The following is a 16,536-nucleotide window of genomic DNA, read 5'->3' on the forward strand; positions in this document are numbered from 1 at the left end:
AGCCTAAAATTACAGGCCGAGGTGGACTAGGAACTGAACCAAGACCAGCTGTGTGACACAGAGAGCTTCTCACAGATCTGACTTTGTTAATTAAAAATAATAAAAAAAAACTATCACAATTGTCATTTGAATGGATGGGGACGGCAGGTGGACTGGGCATCACAGCATCACTAATGGTGTTGAATAGAAACACTTTAGGATTACCTCTGCTTTTAGAAATGAGATTAGTGAAGTAAGCAGCCCTCGCACCTCTAACAGCGTTGTTAAAAGAAACTAAAAGATCCTTCAGATGAAGTAGATGAACAAGTAAGTGAGTTCTTTTCCAAAACCGTTTGATTTTCTTCAAGATCGTTTTAGACGCTGAATGCTGTCATTTATCCAAGGGGAAACCTTAGTGACGGGGGCCAGTCTAGTTTTAATGGGACAGACTCCATCTAAAATAGAAAGACAGTAACTATTAAAAGTGCATAATAACGAATTAACATCTGTGCACGGAAAGAGAACCAGATTAAAAGTGTTAGAAAAGGTCTCAAGAGTTAAACATGTGAGAGCTAACTTCTCTATGTGCAGGCAAGAGTGACACAGAGAAAGAAAAGAAAGAAAAAAAAACAATGATTGTCAGAAATAAAAATTTCCTCAGAAAAAAATAGTCAGAATGCACACCTAATGTAAAAACAAGGTTGAGTGTTCCACCTTTAACATGTGTGGACCCAGACACATGCTGAATAGAATTAAAAGAGTCCATGAGACTGAAACCTCTGGCAAAGAGGTCAGAGTCATCATTAATGTGTATGTTAAAGTCACCAACCATGATCAGGTTAGACAGCTTCATAGTGGAAGATAAAAAGTCACACAAACACACACCATACATAACAATAAAATAATAGTTCATAAAATAGAAGTTCATATCAGTAAGATTTGTTAAACAGCCGTACCGAACCAAAACGTATGGAACTGAGCTCTATGAGACTCTGAATGGAACCGAATTGAGATTTTAGCGTATCGTTACACCCCTAGACATAAATCTGATGGAGAAATCAATAGAATCTGCAGTTTGGATCAGTTTCTATTGAAAAAGGCTGCATAAATATGACAGACAGCTTTCAGGTTCAGATTCTGAAAAACAGCAGAAACATGATCTGATGGAGGCTCTCATTTATCCTCATTATTCCTCCAAACAGCCCAATCAAGTTGGCCCAAAGGCACATTGGCAGAGCAACATGTTGTCTATGAAGAACCTACTCAGCTGTGCTACAAATAACAACAAACATCCAAACCACAACGGTAAACAATCAAGACCAACACAACTGTCAACATCCAGAATCCAGCAAATATCCCAAACAGAACATTATTACCCACAATGCACATGCACAGGTCCTGCAGCAGACAGGGTCTTTCCAAGAACTTTATTAGTCTCATCTTTTTAAAACTGGAAAGATTTTTCTTCAACATTTAAAACAGAAAACAGGAAATGAAAATATTTGACAATCCAGTTGATGAGAAGCTGCAGAAAGACTGAAATCCATCAGATTGTAAAAACGTAGAGGCGGTCCTTTGATGATGATGATGATGTGATGAAGATCAGACGCTGATGTCACTGATGTTCTGGCTGTTGATGGGCTGGATGTGGGTCCTGGTGGTGCTGAAGAATGAAAGATCCTTCTACCTGCAGTCATTCCTGAAGGAAGCTGATTGCAGCTGTTCTCTCCTGACAGATGGAATGATGGGAAATGAAGTTCATGTTGAAGTGTGGTCCAAGCAGAACAGAAAGGTCTCACCTCAAAGTCAGGACTTGGATCAGCTGCTGTTCTCTGGGAGCGTGCACGTGCTGCTGCATGTGCTTCTGTCATGGCGTTCTGGATGAGCTGCTGAGGTCTGTTTGCATCAAGACTCTCAGCTGCTTTAGTCAAACTGCTGAGCGATGGAACAATGGAGCCGTTTCTGAAGGAAGAGGATCAAACATGATGCTCTGCATCCGTTTGCTTCAGGAAGTGGAGGTTTTTTAGAGTCTCCAGACTGTTTCTGAACGGCCAAAGAAAAGCAGCTGATGTGGTTCTGTCTCCTACCAGCAGGGAGCGCTCTCAGCCGGACAGAACAGATCCTCAATGCTGCTCTGAGAAGGACTCTTCTGTTCCAGAAGCAGAGACTGTTCACATCCAGGAGAATCTGGACTCCAATGAATCCCAGAGAATCTCCTCTCTGCTGTTTGGACACTTTGACCAGCAGAGGGCAGCAGAACTTTCAGCAACTCTGGATCTGATCCCACAAAAACAATCCATGGATGATCAGATTTCAGAAGATTTGAAGGATCAAAGACAAAGATGTTCTGAAGAGAAGATGTGAGAAGAAAGTCCAGAATGAATCCACTCTGACTTCTTCTCATGTCTCTGAAGCTTGTGTCTTCATGTCTTCACCTCAGAGTTTCTTCTGGATTCCATGTGGATCAATAATATTGATCATGTTCTGTTGTCATTTTCCATCAGAACTTCAGGCTTTTCTCTGCTGATGATCTCTGAGCTGAACTTCTTGGAGGAATTCCTGAATCTGGGATTTGGAGCAAACAGTCAGAACAAAGGAGGTTTCCATTTCTTCTAAGCTCTGCCAGAAGAAAAGAGCTGAAGCTTGAAGCTGAAGCAGCATTTGCTCAGAGAATCTGTCCTCCAGACCAACAAGTCCCACCACAGCCTTGAAGACGTTTCCAGAAGCAGCAGCAGACTGTGTTCCCATGACGACGCTGAAGTCAGCTGCTGCTCTGCAGGAGAAAGTCTGCAGCTCCTCAGTCAGGAAGCTCTTTCAAGCTTGTGCACATCTGTCAGTGCAGCAGCAGAAAGCCTGTTTCCCTGCAGGAAGTCTGAGACTTTTCAAAGTAAGAGCCTCATGTTGGCAGAGATGGGTTGGATTCTTTGATGCTCCAGTGTCTTTTGGATTCAGGATGAGTTCATGCAGATCTAGAAATCCCACCATGATGATCATCCTTGAGGAATTTCAAAATAAAAGACTTACAAACACCAAAATCACTGCTGGATGATAAATACATTTACTCTTTATTTTCTGTCAATAAATAATATTTATCAATAAATCCTTGATTGTAAATGATGGATCTAAAGTTGAAAAGAAGTCAAAGTGCTGACTCAGCACAGATCAAAGGAGACACAGATGATTTCCTGGAATGAAGAAAACATCAAACATCATGATGTGATCTGGAACTGAGCTGTTCTTCAGAAGATCCTCCCAAACATGGAAACTGTTGCTGCAACACGTGAAGGTTTGCTTCTGTTGCTGGTGAGATCTGATGGATCAGAACCAGACTTCTGTCAGCTGGAACTGGGGCTTCTTCCAGACCATGACATGTTGTTCAATAAAGTTCATTCCAAAGCGTGACTGATTCATGAAGTGGTTCCTTGAGCCGTGAGTTTTGCCAGCAGCAGGAATCCCTGAGAGTTAGGAGACAGTTTGTGGAGAGAGTTTGTAGATTTAGGAGAAACCAACGTTTGAAATGAAACCAAAGTGTCCTAAACCAAAATCACTGAGCACATCTCAATGTTCCACAAACAGTCATTTTCCACAGTGGACCGTCACCACACACTTTACAAGACAGTTTTTAGACAGACAGACAGATAGCAAAACAGCATTTAAAAAAGTCAATCAAGGCCCTTTCCTTTCTGTCCCACTCCCCCCTCCTAAGTGGTGGTTGAAGAGTTTGATGGCACGGGGGACAAAGGAGTTCCTCAGTAAATTAGTCCTGCACCCTGGGAGGAGCAGCCTCTTGCTGAAGGTGCTTCTCTGGCTACTGATGGTCGTGTGCAGAGGGTGGGTGGCATTGTCCAGGATACACGTTAGCTTTTTTAGTGTCCTTCTCTCTTCTACAGTAGCCAGAGGGTCCAGCCTTGTGCCAAACACAGAGCCCGCCTGATCAGCTTCTCCAGCCTGGAGAAGTCTGTCTTTGAGGTGCTCCCCCCCCAGCACACCACAGCGTACGTTATTAAACTGGCGACCACAGACTGGTAGAAGATCCCCAGGAGCTTCTTGCAGATGTTGAATGATCTTAACCTCCTCCAGAAGTACATCCTGCTCTGGGCCTTCTTGTACAGCTGCCCCGTGTTGCTCGTCCAGTCCAGCTTGTTGTCTAGCCACAGCCCAAGATATTTATAGGTCTGCACGACCTCCACCTCCTCCACTCCTATCAGAACTGGTCTGGGGTTGGGTCTGTCCCTCCCAAAGTCGACGATCAGTTCCTTAGTCTTGGAGGTGTTGAGCTGTAGGTTATTTTTGTGGCTCCAGACAACAAAATCCTTCACCAGGCTCCTGTAGTACTCCTCCTCGTCGCCACTGATACACCCAACGATGGCTGTGTCACCTGCGAACTTCTGGATGTGACACGTGTCTGAGTTGTAACAGAAAGTTTTCACAACTTTTCTGACAACAAATCCTGAAATTGTTCCATTCAAGGAAACATTGACTAATATTTGTATTGATGCTGTTTTCCATCTGTGTTTTCAAACCTGCATCAAGAATTAGCTCATGTTTATTGATTCACTTTCTTTGGAAGTTTGGCTTCTCTGATGAACCACCAGAGGGCGACAGAGAACTGTTGATATTATTAACACAACAGTCAAAGAAATCAACATTTAGCACAAAGTGAACAAACTTAGGTCACGTGCTAACGTTCTGATTCTGTTGGAAAAGCCTTTTGTTTTCATTTCTTCAGAAATTTGGCTCAAAAAGACCAATGACAAATGAAACTCCAATAAAGTTGCTTTATAATGAGGAAATGAAATGTTATTTTTATTGAATTATCAAATGGAGACTCAGCTTCAGGTGATAAAAAAGGTTGGTGCTATTTCCAGTTTTAGAAAGAACATGCCTTTTGCACAGTTTGCAGTGAACGTTACTCATTTATGTCAGTTTTTAATGAACTGAAATACCTCCACACACGAGACGACATTTAATTTTGACAACATAATTCTTACTGAACAAATTCTAATACAATTGTACACAAAAATACTTTAGACGTTTTACTTTTTGAACTTTTCTGTGATTTATTATAAAGAAAATAGCATCAAAGTAGTTTCTTGGTCTGAACACGTCTTTATTGTCATCTAACTGTAAACTCCAATTCAAACATGCTGACAAAACAAGGACAGATTTCCTAGAGATTTCCTAATTCTGCTTCCATGTGATCACATGAAAACAGTCCAATGTTTTGGATTCTTCTTCTTCTATATCATTGACATTAAAGCTGCAGCTCTGTCACCAGGAAACAACATGTGACAGGTCCCAGTTTTTGGTGGAACACCGTCTCTGTGATGCTACAGACGCTGCTAAAACACAGTGGATTTCATTCTGTTCTATGTAGAAAAGACTGTTTGATTCATGTCTGATGAATTCATCTTGGAGTATTTATCCTCCACGTCTAGAAGTCCGCTCCGTGAAAATTCTGTCCGACTTTAAAGCGGTCCGTGTTTCCATGGTGACAGAGGGAACAGCTGGTTAGCATCTTTCTAACTTGACTGAACTGAGGGTTGGTGCTTCCAGCACAGAACCAACCTGAGAGCAAATGAACATTCAAATCCTCCACAAGCTAAACCCCATCAGCGTGGGATTGCTGCTGACAGACAGACTTCATTGATGGCATCTTCCGTTCTGGACCTGACGTTTAGCACACCACAGCTGGATTCCAGAGCGCTTTATCAAAGCGCCTTAAGCCCGTTTGGACTCTGGCGCTCCACGCGCTGATGAATAGTGGCGTTTGGAGGAAGTGCGGCTGCGCAGTCCGTCACTGAACACCGTCACTGCCTGGACCTCTTTCTGGGTCCTAGTGCCCTAAAGGTTACAGCTCCTGGTTCCACAAGAAAAAAGTCCATTCTAGAGGCCACTCTGACGTCATCATCATCAAAGACAGCGTTACCTAGCAACCATACCAAGACCATAGCAGCTATAGAGGGAAACACAACAAACCATCAACGGCGGTTAAAGCAGTCAGACGTTTGTTCTGCAGCTCAGCAAAAATCTCTGCTTTAGGTTTTGGGGAGAAAAACAAAGGAAAACACACGGAGAAGGATTCTGCAAAGGAAATCCCAAGTTCTATTGGTAAGTCAGTGTCCTGGAAACATGCTTTGTTGGTTCTGAAGTGGCATGAATGCAGACTTAGATTGGTTTGTTTCCTTGGATTCTTCAGATGGATTCAAGCTGTAAATGTTGCCAGCATAAAGCAAGTTTGGACTAAACTAAAGCAGAAAGTGGCTTTGAAGATGGTCAGGAGAAATGAGGGCTTTTTTCAGGAATTCTTGGAAGAGGAGGACTTCTCCAAACAACCAGAATCTAGGAGGAGGTTTTTTCAGCATTGAGATCAGGATTTAGCATGAGCTTCAATCCCATTTTGGTTCAATCCAAATGTTTACCATCATATTCAGGAGTTCAACTCTGAAAGCCACCATGACATCATAGACATTAACGACCCTGTTACCTAGCAACCAAACACAACAAACTGTAGACTATTCAAACTGGACATTTTGGGGCAACAATTCTTTTCTAACTCAAGTTTTGATGAAAAATCCAAATGATGGAAACAGATTGTGTAAAGGAAATGAGGATCTATTGGTGAGTCACAGTCCTGGAAACATGAGTTGTGCTCTGATGAAGACGCCTGATCCAAATGTGGATTTTTGAAATGTTCTTCATGAGATTCAAACTGATTGAAGCTTTGAATTAAAGGTGTCAACACATTTCTGCATTGGATTCATTCTGTTTCAGTGTCTAAGGTTGGTTTTGGGGCAGAAACCAAGTTTTTGTTGAACAGTAGCGTTTGAAAAAGCAGAAAGTGGCTTTGAAGATGGTCAGGAGAACTTCTTTGAAGAGGAGGACTTCTCCAAACAACCACAACCTTAGAGGAAGTTTTCTGAGCATTCATAGAATGCTTTTCCAATGACTCATCATTTTCCACTAGAAGCTAATGAGTTTTTCTAAATGCATGCTGGATATTCTTAGTTCTAGCTTGGAAAGCACTTTGTGGGATTTCCCTGGAAAACCTGCTTTATCAATCATTTTGGTCTCTTTTTCTTCTTCTAACTTCCAGCTTGGTGAGTGTGCAGGTCGCCATGGCAACCACTGTCCAGGTCAAAGGGAGGACCACGGCCATCCAGTCTCCAGGCTTTTGGATTGATTTGGATTTGAGAAACATTTGTTTCCCACATTTTAATAGTAGAATTCAACACGGGACATATAGTGGATTGTAAGAATAGGAACAAAAACAGCAACAACAAAATAATCCTCCTCCCCTTAAAACATGCATTTGACTCTGAACAAGTCTAAAACAAATCCAAGCAAAGACCAGCGCTGGGGCTCCTGCTAGTTTCTTTTAGAAGAGCCTGCCTCTTCAAAACATAGAATGTTCAACAACTAGAGCTAAAAATGTCTGTTGGTAGATTTCTGGATGTTGGCCGTATCCCAGCGAGCAAGGCCAAGTCAGCCCCAGATGGTTTCAAAGTGGACAGAAAATGTTTTTAGGAGTTTCTAGAATGTTCAACAACTAGAGCTAAATGAAACTAGTGCATGAAATGACAAAGAACTTCCTGTTTGAAAGGAAGATCATGATGGCTTCCACCTGTCTCTTTGCTTTTCCTTTCTTTTTTGGGTTTCTCCTCTTTGGGAGGTTACACAAAACTGCACTTTAACCCAGAAGGAAACAACAACCGCTCCACAATCCCTGAATCCCCTACAGCCTTTATCTAAACATTTACATTGACCATTATCACACATTTGATTGCATTTTCTCAGAAAAACAAGCACAACTTCCCGTTTGTTTGTGTGTGAAATGATTCCAAAAAGCCATGTGTCATCCTGGAGGGACTGGTTTCTCATCAATGCAGACCACCAAGTTTCTCTGGTTTCTGACTATTTGGTGGCTGGTAGGCCTTTTGGGATTTTTGTCAGGGAAAGAAGTGAACCTGGGCTCCAAATATTGGAAGACACTGATCTAAAAGTACTAGGACATCTGGAGAAAGCTCTAGTTCTGCTCCAACTCAGTCCAAAGCACTGAAGATAGATGGAGTTGGATTTGGGAGAGGACTGAGCTCATTCAGATGAAGAAAGAACAAGTCAACAGATGAAGAAGATTTCAGGAAGTTTCCCATTCAACAAGTTCAAGTTTCCAGAGAGCTAGTTTAGCATCCGTGTTCTGGACCAAACCACTGTCCCTCTGAAGGTCCAGACACAGAGAGGCCCAGAGTGACCCCCATTTCTCCTTGTTGCTCTCTCCAGTGGCTGACTCCGCCCCTTAGGACGTCCCCCTGTGTGGATCAGTGGTCAGTGGGTTGGAACCTGCTGCAAATGCAGGCTCTGGTTCTAACTGCTGGATCAGAAGTGGAATGTGAGCTGTAGTGGTGTGTCTGCAGCTGGATGTGGAACACATGAGGGAGGGGTCAAAGGTCGATCTTTCTTCCAAACAAATGTTGTCAGTCTATTCTCCAACAATGCTCCAACATCTTCAAAGGTTTTTGCTCCCAAATCCAGAGTGTAGCTGGTAGGACGTGATCATTTCAGCCTCAGATTTGGGATCTGTCATCTCTCTGCCACCGTGACACCGAGTGATGAGTTCATGCTCCAAAGCGGCCCGATCGCTGGCTTTAGGGACTATTCCAAAAGCTTTCAATGATGGCGGGGAATGAACATTAGGAACAGATGACGGCTTGAAATGTCTGCTGTTGGTTTCTGATCCAGACAGAAATTCAATCAAATGTCTGTGAATCCATGATTTCCTTAGAATCTTTGACTCTAGATTCAAATATTCTAAAGTGACATTTTTTGTTTTATTAATAATTCTTGGCCTTATAAAGTTCTATTAGTGACTTCTTGTAGGTTTTTTGAATACATGTAAAATTTTGGTTTGTTTTAAACCTTCATCCAACCCATTCCATAAATCCACACCACAATTAGATAAACACATTTTCTTTTTTGTTGTTCGAATGCACTGCTATTTTTGAAATTCCTTTTTTTCTTAGATTGTAACTCCCGTCTCTGTCCTTGAACATTTGCTGTAAGTTTATTGGAAGTAAGTTGTATCTGGCTTTGTACATGACGAGAGCTGTTTTCAGTTTCACTAGATTCCATAATTTCAATAAACCCAACTTTAAAAACAGAGCGCTTGTATGTGACCCATAATCCACTCCATGAACTATTCAAACAGCTTTTTTTTTGGAAGACATATAAACACTTTAGATTTGTTTTATAAGTATTTCCCCAAACTTCTACACTGTACTATAAATATGGTAGTATTATGGATGAATATATTAGTAAACCTGCATTCAGTCTGACTCACAGATGAATCAGAGTTACAGTCAACTGGATTATTGAATCTCATTTAGACCAGATGAAAGTGAAGAAGTTAATATTTGAGTTGGTTAATGAGATACAAAACAAGTTCTAATGAACATGAATAATTATGCATCAATATTTTATATTTTCTGTTGTTAATTATAAGATTAACTATATGAAAGACTTCAATTAAAATATTTGACTGAACTTTGTCCTTCCTGATCCAAACATTTTTTCAAGTCAGAAAACATGTTAAGATTCATTTCTGTCATTTCAGCCAACATCTCTGATGTCTCTCAGAGACTCTCAGAAGACTCAACTGAAAAGATCTCATCACACACATGATGCTCCAAGTGAGTCTGATCAGAGAGATCCAGAACTGAACCAGACCTCAAGTCCTTCATCTGAAAACTGTTGATCATCTGAACTAGAATCCAGCCTCCAAAAACTCTGACAAACACTCACTGTTCCACTGCTGAATGGATGTCTTTGAAGTCAGGAATCCAACTCTTTGACTTGTCACTCCTGAAGGACCCACAGATGGATCCAGGTTGGTTCCTGTGCAGAATGAAGGTTGCTGGTGTGAGTGCTGAGCTCTGCTATGCTACTTTAAGTCTGACAAATTCTTACTGTTCCACTCCTGAATGGATGGCTTTGAATTCATGATTATATTTCTTTGATTTGTCCCTCCTGTTGGACCCCCAGCTGAATCCAGGTCCAGGTCCAAATCCAGATTGGTTCCTGTGTAGAATGAAGGTTGCTGGTGTGAGTCCTGAGCTCTGACATGGAGAAGATCATGGACAGTTGGAGATGTTCATCTCACCTCTGAACTTTGCTCTGGTTGTCATGGTTACCATCTCTGCTTTCAGAGGGAGGGGCTCCCTCCTGTGGCTCCTCCCACTTATCCATGCTGCTGGATTGACTGGATCCACATCAGCTCACACACACCTTCCTCCTTCACCTGCAGAGGAAACCCTCCTCATCATCAGCTCTGATCCTCCTTCACCAACAGATCAGCTGCTCCTCCACTGATTTGCTCTTCTCTTGTGTTTCCTCTCAGGTTCAGGTGAATGCAGTCAGACAGCAGTGGGAGGCAGAGGAAGCTGCCATCAGCTGCTGCACTTCTGCTCTCCCTCCACCAGGTGGAGACATGGAGCTGCAGCAGCAACATTTCCATTCAGTCACTTTGACAAAGAAACAACAAACTTCCTGTTTCTACACTTCAGGAAACATGAAGCATCAAGAAAAACAGACAGAAATCAAAGAATGAGGAGAAAAGTCTACTTCTGGTGAAGTGAAAACAATGTAAACATATGTGGAGTATCAAAATTCAGCTTCAGTGAGTTTAGTCCATAAAAGGAAAACAGTTGCCATGTTATCAGACAGATAAAAGGGAAAGAGGAGCGTTAGATTTAACTGCCGCACGAAAAAGTTCAGCTTCAAACACCACAGGCATATGGTCTAAAGTAGCCAAGTCACAGATCTCCATGTAAAAAACAGGCAATCCATAAGATCCAGTATATGTCCTTTTTCATGAGTGGCTCCAGACACACACTGAACTCGATTAAACGAGTCAATGATCTCAAAGAAGTCCTTCACCAACAGTTGAATGGTTAAAATAGGTGAAAAATTGTAGCTGTAAAACAACAGAAGATACTATAAAAGACTAAATAAAGAGAAACAGGAAAACAGCATTCAACATGCGCACAGCATGCCCTTTACTTGAACTCATTTATTTTGGATTACTGGAGTTTATAGGTGAAACTATTAATACATTTTCTGTTAGGGCAATTAAATGTAGATACATTATTTTAAAATAAATATGTTTAAATAAAACAAACATAATTTAATTTTGTTACATGAAAGAGGGTCTTAAATCATTTTTTGAGTGCATCATACATCATCACAATGCTGCTATCAAATGTATTGATGACATCATACATCATCACAATGCTGCTATCAAATGTATTGATGAGATCAAACATCATCATAATAAAGTTAAATGTTTGATGACATCATACATCATCATAATAAAGTCAAATGTATTGATGACATTAAACATCATCATGATGTTAAAGTTTCATGTTTGATGACATCAAACGACATCATTATTTGTTTTTGTGGCTGAGACAAGAAAGAACAAATAGAACTAAGGTTAAAGGCAGAAGGCAGAGAGGTTTTAAACTGGAAGGATGGCACACTGTTCAGAATCAGTGAATGTGGCTGGGAAAGAAGACAGGAGTGACGATGGGAAGGACCCCCCAACAATGAGCGAAGATATGACTGAAGCAAATCTGCTCAAAATGTTGAGGGTCAAAATGGAGCATATTCGAGAAATGATTATGTTACTCAATAATCAGTTTAAAGATGGAAGAGAACTTGTGGCGAAAATTGTAAACAAATGTTCACCAAATTCTCCAGATGAAAGTACAGACTGCATCAACAGAAGTGACACTATTTCTAAATTAAGACAAGAAATAGAAAACTTTCCAGCACAGCTAACCTGTCAACAGCAAATGACTAAGGACCAGAGTAGTACTTCTCAAGAATACATCAAAAGCTTAGAAAATAAACTTCAGCTGCTGACAATTCAGAATGACAGAAATAAGATATTGTCTTCCAAGAATAAACTAAAACGGAAGACAATTTCATGTCAGAAAAAAAAGATAGCTGTGCTGAAACGCAAACTTGTGAGGATGCAGGGGCAGATCAATGAGCCTGACCGATGTATTGAAAACCAAAAGGAGTCAAAGAAGGTGGATGCCACATCCCCCAAAGAAGACCCTCTCCAATCAGAGGGGGAAGAACAAGGGACGCAGTCTTTCAGTAAAAAAATTTGGGGTTGGGGCACATATGCTGCACTCAGTTCCATCTGGTATATAGCATCAGAGCTATATACATATTAAGTCAATTTTAGGTTTAGGACATTTTAGCCTGTAGGTCATTTTAGATTGTACATAATTTTTTAGGGGTAAAAAAATGTCAAAGTAACAATAACTCGTAGGATCTCATGTAGGACAACATCAGTGGCGGTTCTGGCACAGATGATGCCCTGGAGTTGAGCCAAACCAGTAGCGCCCCTCGGTACCCCCCAATTATGACCAAGAAACTTTACTTTATTATTCAAATATTTAAAAAATAAAATGATCAAAAAAATGCAACTTGACGCTTGTAAATTCTTACAGTGTGTAGGACTGTTATGTAAAAATGTTCAAAGTAACAAAAACTCTTACAAGGATGACATCACACATGTTGGCTAAGGACCAACCAGTCCTTAATGTCCTGAAGACATGAGAGGAGCTGCTTCATGGAAAGATCATCTTTTTGTAACGGCAGATAGATCTGGCTGTCATCTGCGTACAACTGAAAAGAAATGCCGTGCTTCCTCAAGATTGACCCTAAGGGTAACAGATACAGAGAGAACAAAAGTGGCCCTAGAACCGATCCTTGTGGAACCCCATAAGAAACCTGAGTTGTGGTAGATTCAAAACCACCCAAGCTGACACACATGGTTCTTTCTGCCAGGTAAGATTTAAACCAGTCCAATGCTGTACCTGGGATCCCCACAGAGTTCTGGAGCCTGGATATTAAAATACTGTGGTCTACAGTGTCAAATGCTGCTGTTAGATCCAGCAGAACCAGGACGACATAGTCTCCATCATCAATTGCCAGTAGAATGTCATACAGCTTATAGGACTGTTATGAAAAAATGTTAAAAGTAACAAAAACTCTTACAAGGATGACATCACACATTTTAGTTTAAGGTTTCAAATGCCCTTCATTATAAGATTAAAAAAAACTATAAACCACTAGTGCAGCTTTAAGCCTAAAGCCCATTGAGACAACTATTGCTGTAATATTGGGCTATATGAATACAATTGAATTACACTATTAACTTGGTCTGCTTTTCTTAGTAGACACTAAAAATGTGTCCGTCTTGCTCTTTTATGGGTAAAGTCATCAATCAAATCCTCATATGTTAGTTTCTCAGCTACGGTTTATGCTAACAACTGCCAAACCAGATGGCTGATCTTGAGCATTTTAGGAACATTTTAATAAGCTTCAGCTTTTTTATCCTTACAGCTAATTCTTTCCAAGTTTTCATGCAGTGGATATGATCTGGGCTATTGTCATGTGGGGTGATGAAAGAACTGGCACGCTGAAAGACATTAAAACTAATTTCCTTTTTGGGGAAAAAGTTTGCAGCAAAAAAACACAAGAGCCAATATATCTTCACACCAGTGAAGATCACAAATCATTGAAAGAAAAATGGGGCGGCCGTGGTGCAGCGGTAGGGCGGTCGACCCATGATCGTAAGATGCAGGTTCGATTCTGGCCTTGCACGCCCATGTGTTGAAGTGTCCTTAGGCAAGACACTGAACCCCACCTTGCCTCTGGTGGGAGGTTGGCGCCAGTGTTTGGCAGCGGTGCCGCCACAAGTGTGTGAATGTGTGAGTGACTGGGTGTATGGGTCTGTGACTGTAAAGCGCTTTGGGCCTTCGAAAGAGGTTAGAAAGCGCTATATAAGTAAACGCCATTTACTAAAAAGGTTTAGCGCACTGTCCCAAGGTTAAAGAGCCTAGGATAGCAGAAAGGTTAAAAACTTTTTACAGTCTCTGCGGCTCTGAGGTTCTCTGGCAGGCTGTTCCACAGGCCAGGACCGTAATGGCAGAACGAAGCCTCACCATAAGTTTTGGTCCTCACCTTAGGGACAACTAAAAGGCCAGCACTGCAGGACCTCAGGGTCCATGAGGGCTCAAACTTTAAAAGAAGATAAATTAACTAAGTAAGTAGTCTTGTAAAAACATTTACAAGACAATAAAAGAATCTTAAAATTAATTCTGAAACACACAGGGAGCAAATGCAGCGACATTACACCCAAATGTGTTCCCGCCCCCTGGTCCTGGTCAGAACTCGTGCCACCGAGTTAGAAGTTTTAAATTTGAGATAGACTTTTTGGGTAAACCAGAGAGCAGAGCATTACAATAATCTAAACGACTAAAGAAAACAGCAAACATTAGCACCTATGTGCTGGCATGAGAGAGGAATGGGCGGATTCTGGCAACGGTTTTAAGATGATAAAATCCTGTCTTAATGATATTTTGATGTGTGGAACAAAAATTAAACTAGAGTCAAAAAGTAAACCCAGGTTTCTCACATGGTATAAAATTCTGAAGATGTGTTAAATCGATTCTCTCTTGCTTTCAGAACCGATGATGAAAATGTCACTTTTGTCCTGGTTGAGCTGCAGGAAGTTTTCTGCCATCCATCACTTCATATCTAAAATGCACTTTAAAAGAGTCTAAGGTCATCAGAAGACACAGTGATGTAAAGCTGTATATTACGTCATAACGTTTTTAAATTTGATGAGCATGGCTAAAAAAACATTTAAGCCTTGTGAGCATAAATGTAAAAAGAATAAGCTAAAGGACATTTTTGCTTTGGTCTGTTGTTCTGATTTCCTTGCTTCACGGATTTATTTGATGTTACATTTATATATTTTATTCTTTTTGTCCTCTATGAGTACCGTAAAGACTTGATTTGATGACTTTAGTTTTCCCAGAAACAGCGATATGGCTTTCTGGCACCAGTGGCAGAGATCCTTCTTTGTAAGGAGGCCTTGATCAGTTTCTGTCAAAGTGCCAGCTTTGATGTTTTGTTTACAGCCTTGTAAACATTACTCACCATCCGTTAGAGCTTAGGAGGTGCCCTAACACTGGAATTTGTCTTACAAAGCACAAACAGATAAAGGGATAATCAAAATAGAGGAGTGTTATATTTTCTGTGGCATCCTGAATGCACATTTTAGCCCTTTAACACCTAAGCCCAATACCCAGTATTGACGATCTTTGCATTAACTTTTCAACCATTCCTGTTAATTTATGTAATTTATGTAGATTCTGTAACTGAGAAAAGCAGCTCTGTGCTCTAAAGTGGAATAGGTTATGGAATACGGCAATACTTGATATAAAATTGAACTGTACAGTTTGTCCTCCATCGTTTGATTCCCCCATTACTTTCATACCAAATGCGATTGTACAGACACACTCAGAGGTTTTGAGCGACAGACGCAGCATTCTGAAAAATCTGAATTTATGGAAGGTCGCCATGTCGCGCCAGCCAATCAGAAACTCAGCTTTAGGCATATGACGTGTGCAGGGACTCGTCAGCGGGTGGAGTGCAAATCCAATATAGAGGTTTGATCTGAGCATTCTTGTCCTGAACTTCCACCCATCCATTTTTCTCAACTCGCTGTATGCCTTTCGGGGTGCTGGGGTTGCTGGAGCCTGTCCCAGCTACTGCTGGGCAAAGGCTGGGAACATCCTGTACCGGTCACATACCTGTGGTTTGTCAGAAGATTCATAACCCCCGTTGTAAAAGTAAAATATGTCCAACACAAGAGGCCTTCAGCTCTCATCTGTCTGCCCAGCTGTTGGACAGGACAAGTTATAAAAAAAAAAAAAAAAGGAATGGCAGCACCGAAGAAACGCAAGATTGCAAGTGAGTGTAGAAGAAATCAAACACGGTGGGAAAATGAATATTTCTTTAAGGAAATCAACGGACAGTCTGTCTGTTTGATTAGCACTGAAGATGTTGCCGTGATGAAAGAGTATAATGTCTGTCGGCACTATGAGACCAAGCATCAGAGCAGCTACGCTTCGTGCACAGGTGCCGAACGAGCACAGAAATTCAAGCAAATGGCAGCTAGTCTGCAAGCTCAACAACAGTTTTTTCCCATCGCGGTGATTCAACACACGCCGTCCATCCAGGCCTCCTTCACTATTTTCCTCATGTAATTAGCAGCGTTACACGAGGGGTTGCCGCCTGCCTGTCTCTCCTAATGATGGCCTTCACGTCTCCCCACAGGCTTCATCAGGAGCAAAGGGCACAGGTTTAGGAAGTAAAGGAAGCTCCTATGAGCCGTCTCCTTCTGACACCTACTAGGATGCTGTTTGCAAGGCCATGTTTGCATGCTTCACAGAGATAAGAGTGAACCTAAAAGGTGAAGAAAATGAATTCTGAACTGTGAAAAAGTATTCCCTTTATGTAAAAAAGAACCTGTTTGATTTTTGGAATTTCTTTTGTTCATAGCTGCATATTTTGTCACAGAGTGTAATTGTAGAATGAAGCTTTTTAAATTGTGTGCGTTTAATGTTAAAATTGTCCTCGTTGGTCACCCATAAGCCCTTTTTTTGGTCTACTTTTCTGATAAAACAGTTGACT

The 16,536-nt window shown here is 41.2% G+C and overlaps 4 protein-coding genes and 1 long non-coding RNA gene across 9 annotated transcripts in view; 3 read left to right on the plus strand and 2 right to left on the minus strand.

Annotated features, from left to right (window-relative positions):
- The window catches only part of LOC144987834 (uncharacterized), a 74,421-nt gene extending 68,277 nt beyond the window's left edge, over positions 1-6,144 (plus strand). Inside the window, exon 2 of one of the 2 annotated variants that reach the window (XM_078937347.1) lies at positions 6,022-6,144. In XM_078937347.1, coding sequence (XP_078793473.1) covers positions 6,022-6,129 — 108 coding nt within the window. In that variant the 3' untranslated portion in view covers positions 6,130-6,144. The remainder of the gene's footprint in view (positions 1-6,021) is intronic. The other variant, XM_078937357.1, reaches the window with a different exon arrangement.
- The window catches only part of LOC144987110 (uncharacterized), a 463,057-nt gene that overhangs the window by 423,078 nt on the left and 23,443 nt on the right, over positions 1-16,536 (minus strand). The gene's annotated exons all lie outside the window — the stretch shown is intronic.
- The window catches only part of LOC144986832 (NACHT, LRR and PYD domains-containing protein 12-like), a 457,161-nt gene that overhangs the window by 157,153 nt on the left and 283,472 nt on the right, over positions 1-16,536 (plus strand). The gene's annotated exons all lie outside the window — the stretch shown is intronic.
- The window catches only part of LOC144986638 (uncharacterized), a 337,370-nt gene that overhangs the window by 100,243 nt on the left and 220,591 nt on the right, over positions 1-16,536 (plus strand). The gene's annotated exons all lie outside the window — the stretch shown is intronic.
- The window catches only part of LOC144988513 (uncharacterized), a 111,831-nt gene that overhangs the window by 64,177 nt on the left and 31,118 nt on the right, over positions 1-16,536 (minus strand). The gene's annotated exons all lie outside the window — the stretch shown is intronic.

This window comes from Oryzias latipes, chromosome 2, assembly GCF_053564925.1.
Source record: "Oryzias latipes strain Hd-rR chromosome 2, Olatipes_Hd-rR_3.1".
Lineage (NCBI taxonomy): Eukaryota > Metazoa > Chordata > Actinopteri > Beloniformes > Adrianichthyidae > Oryzias > Oryzias latipes.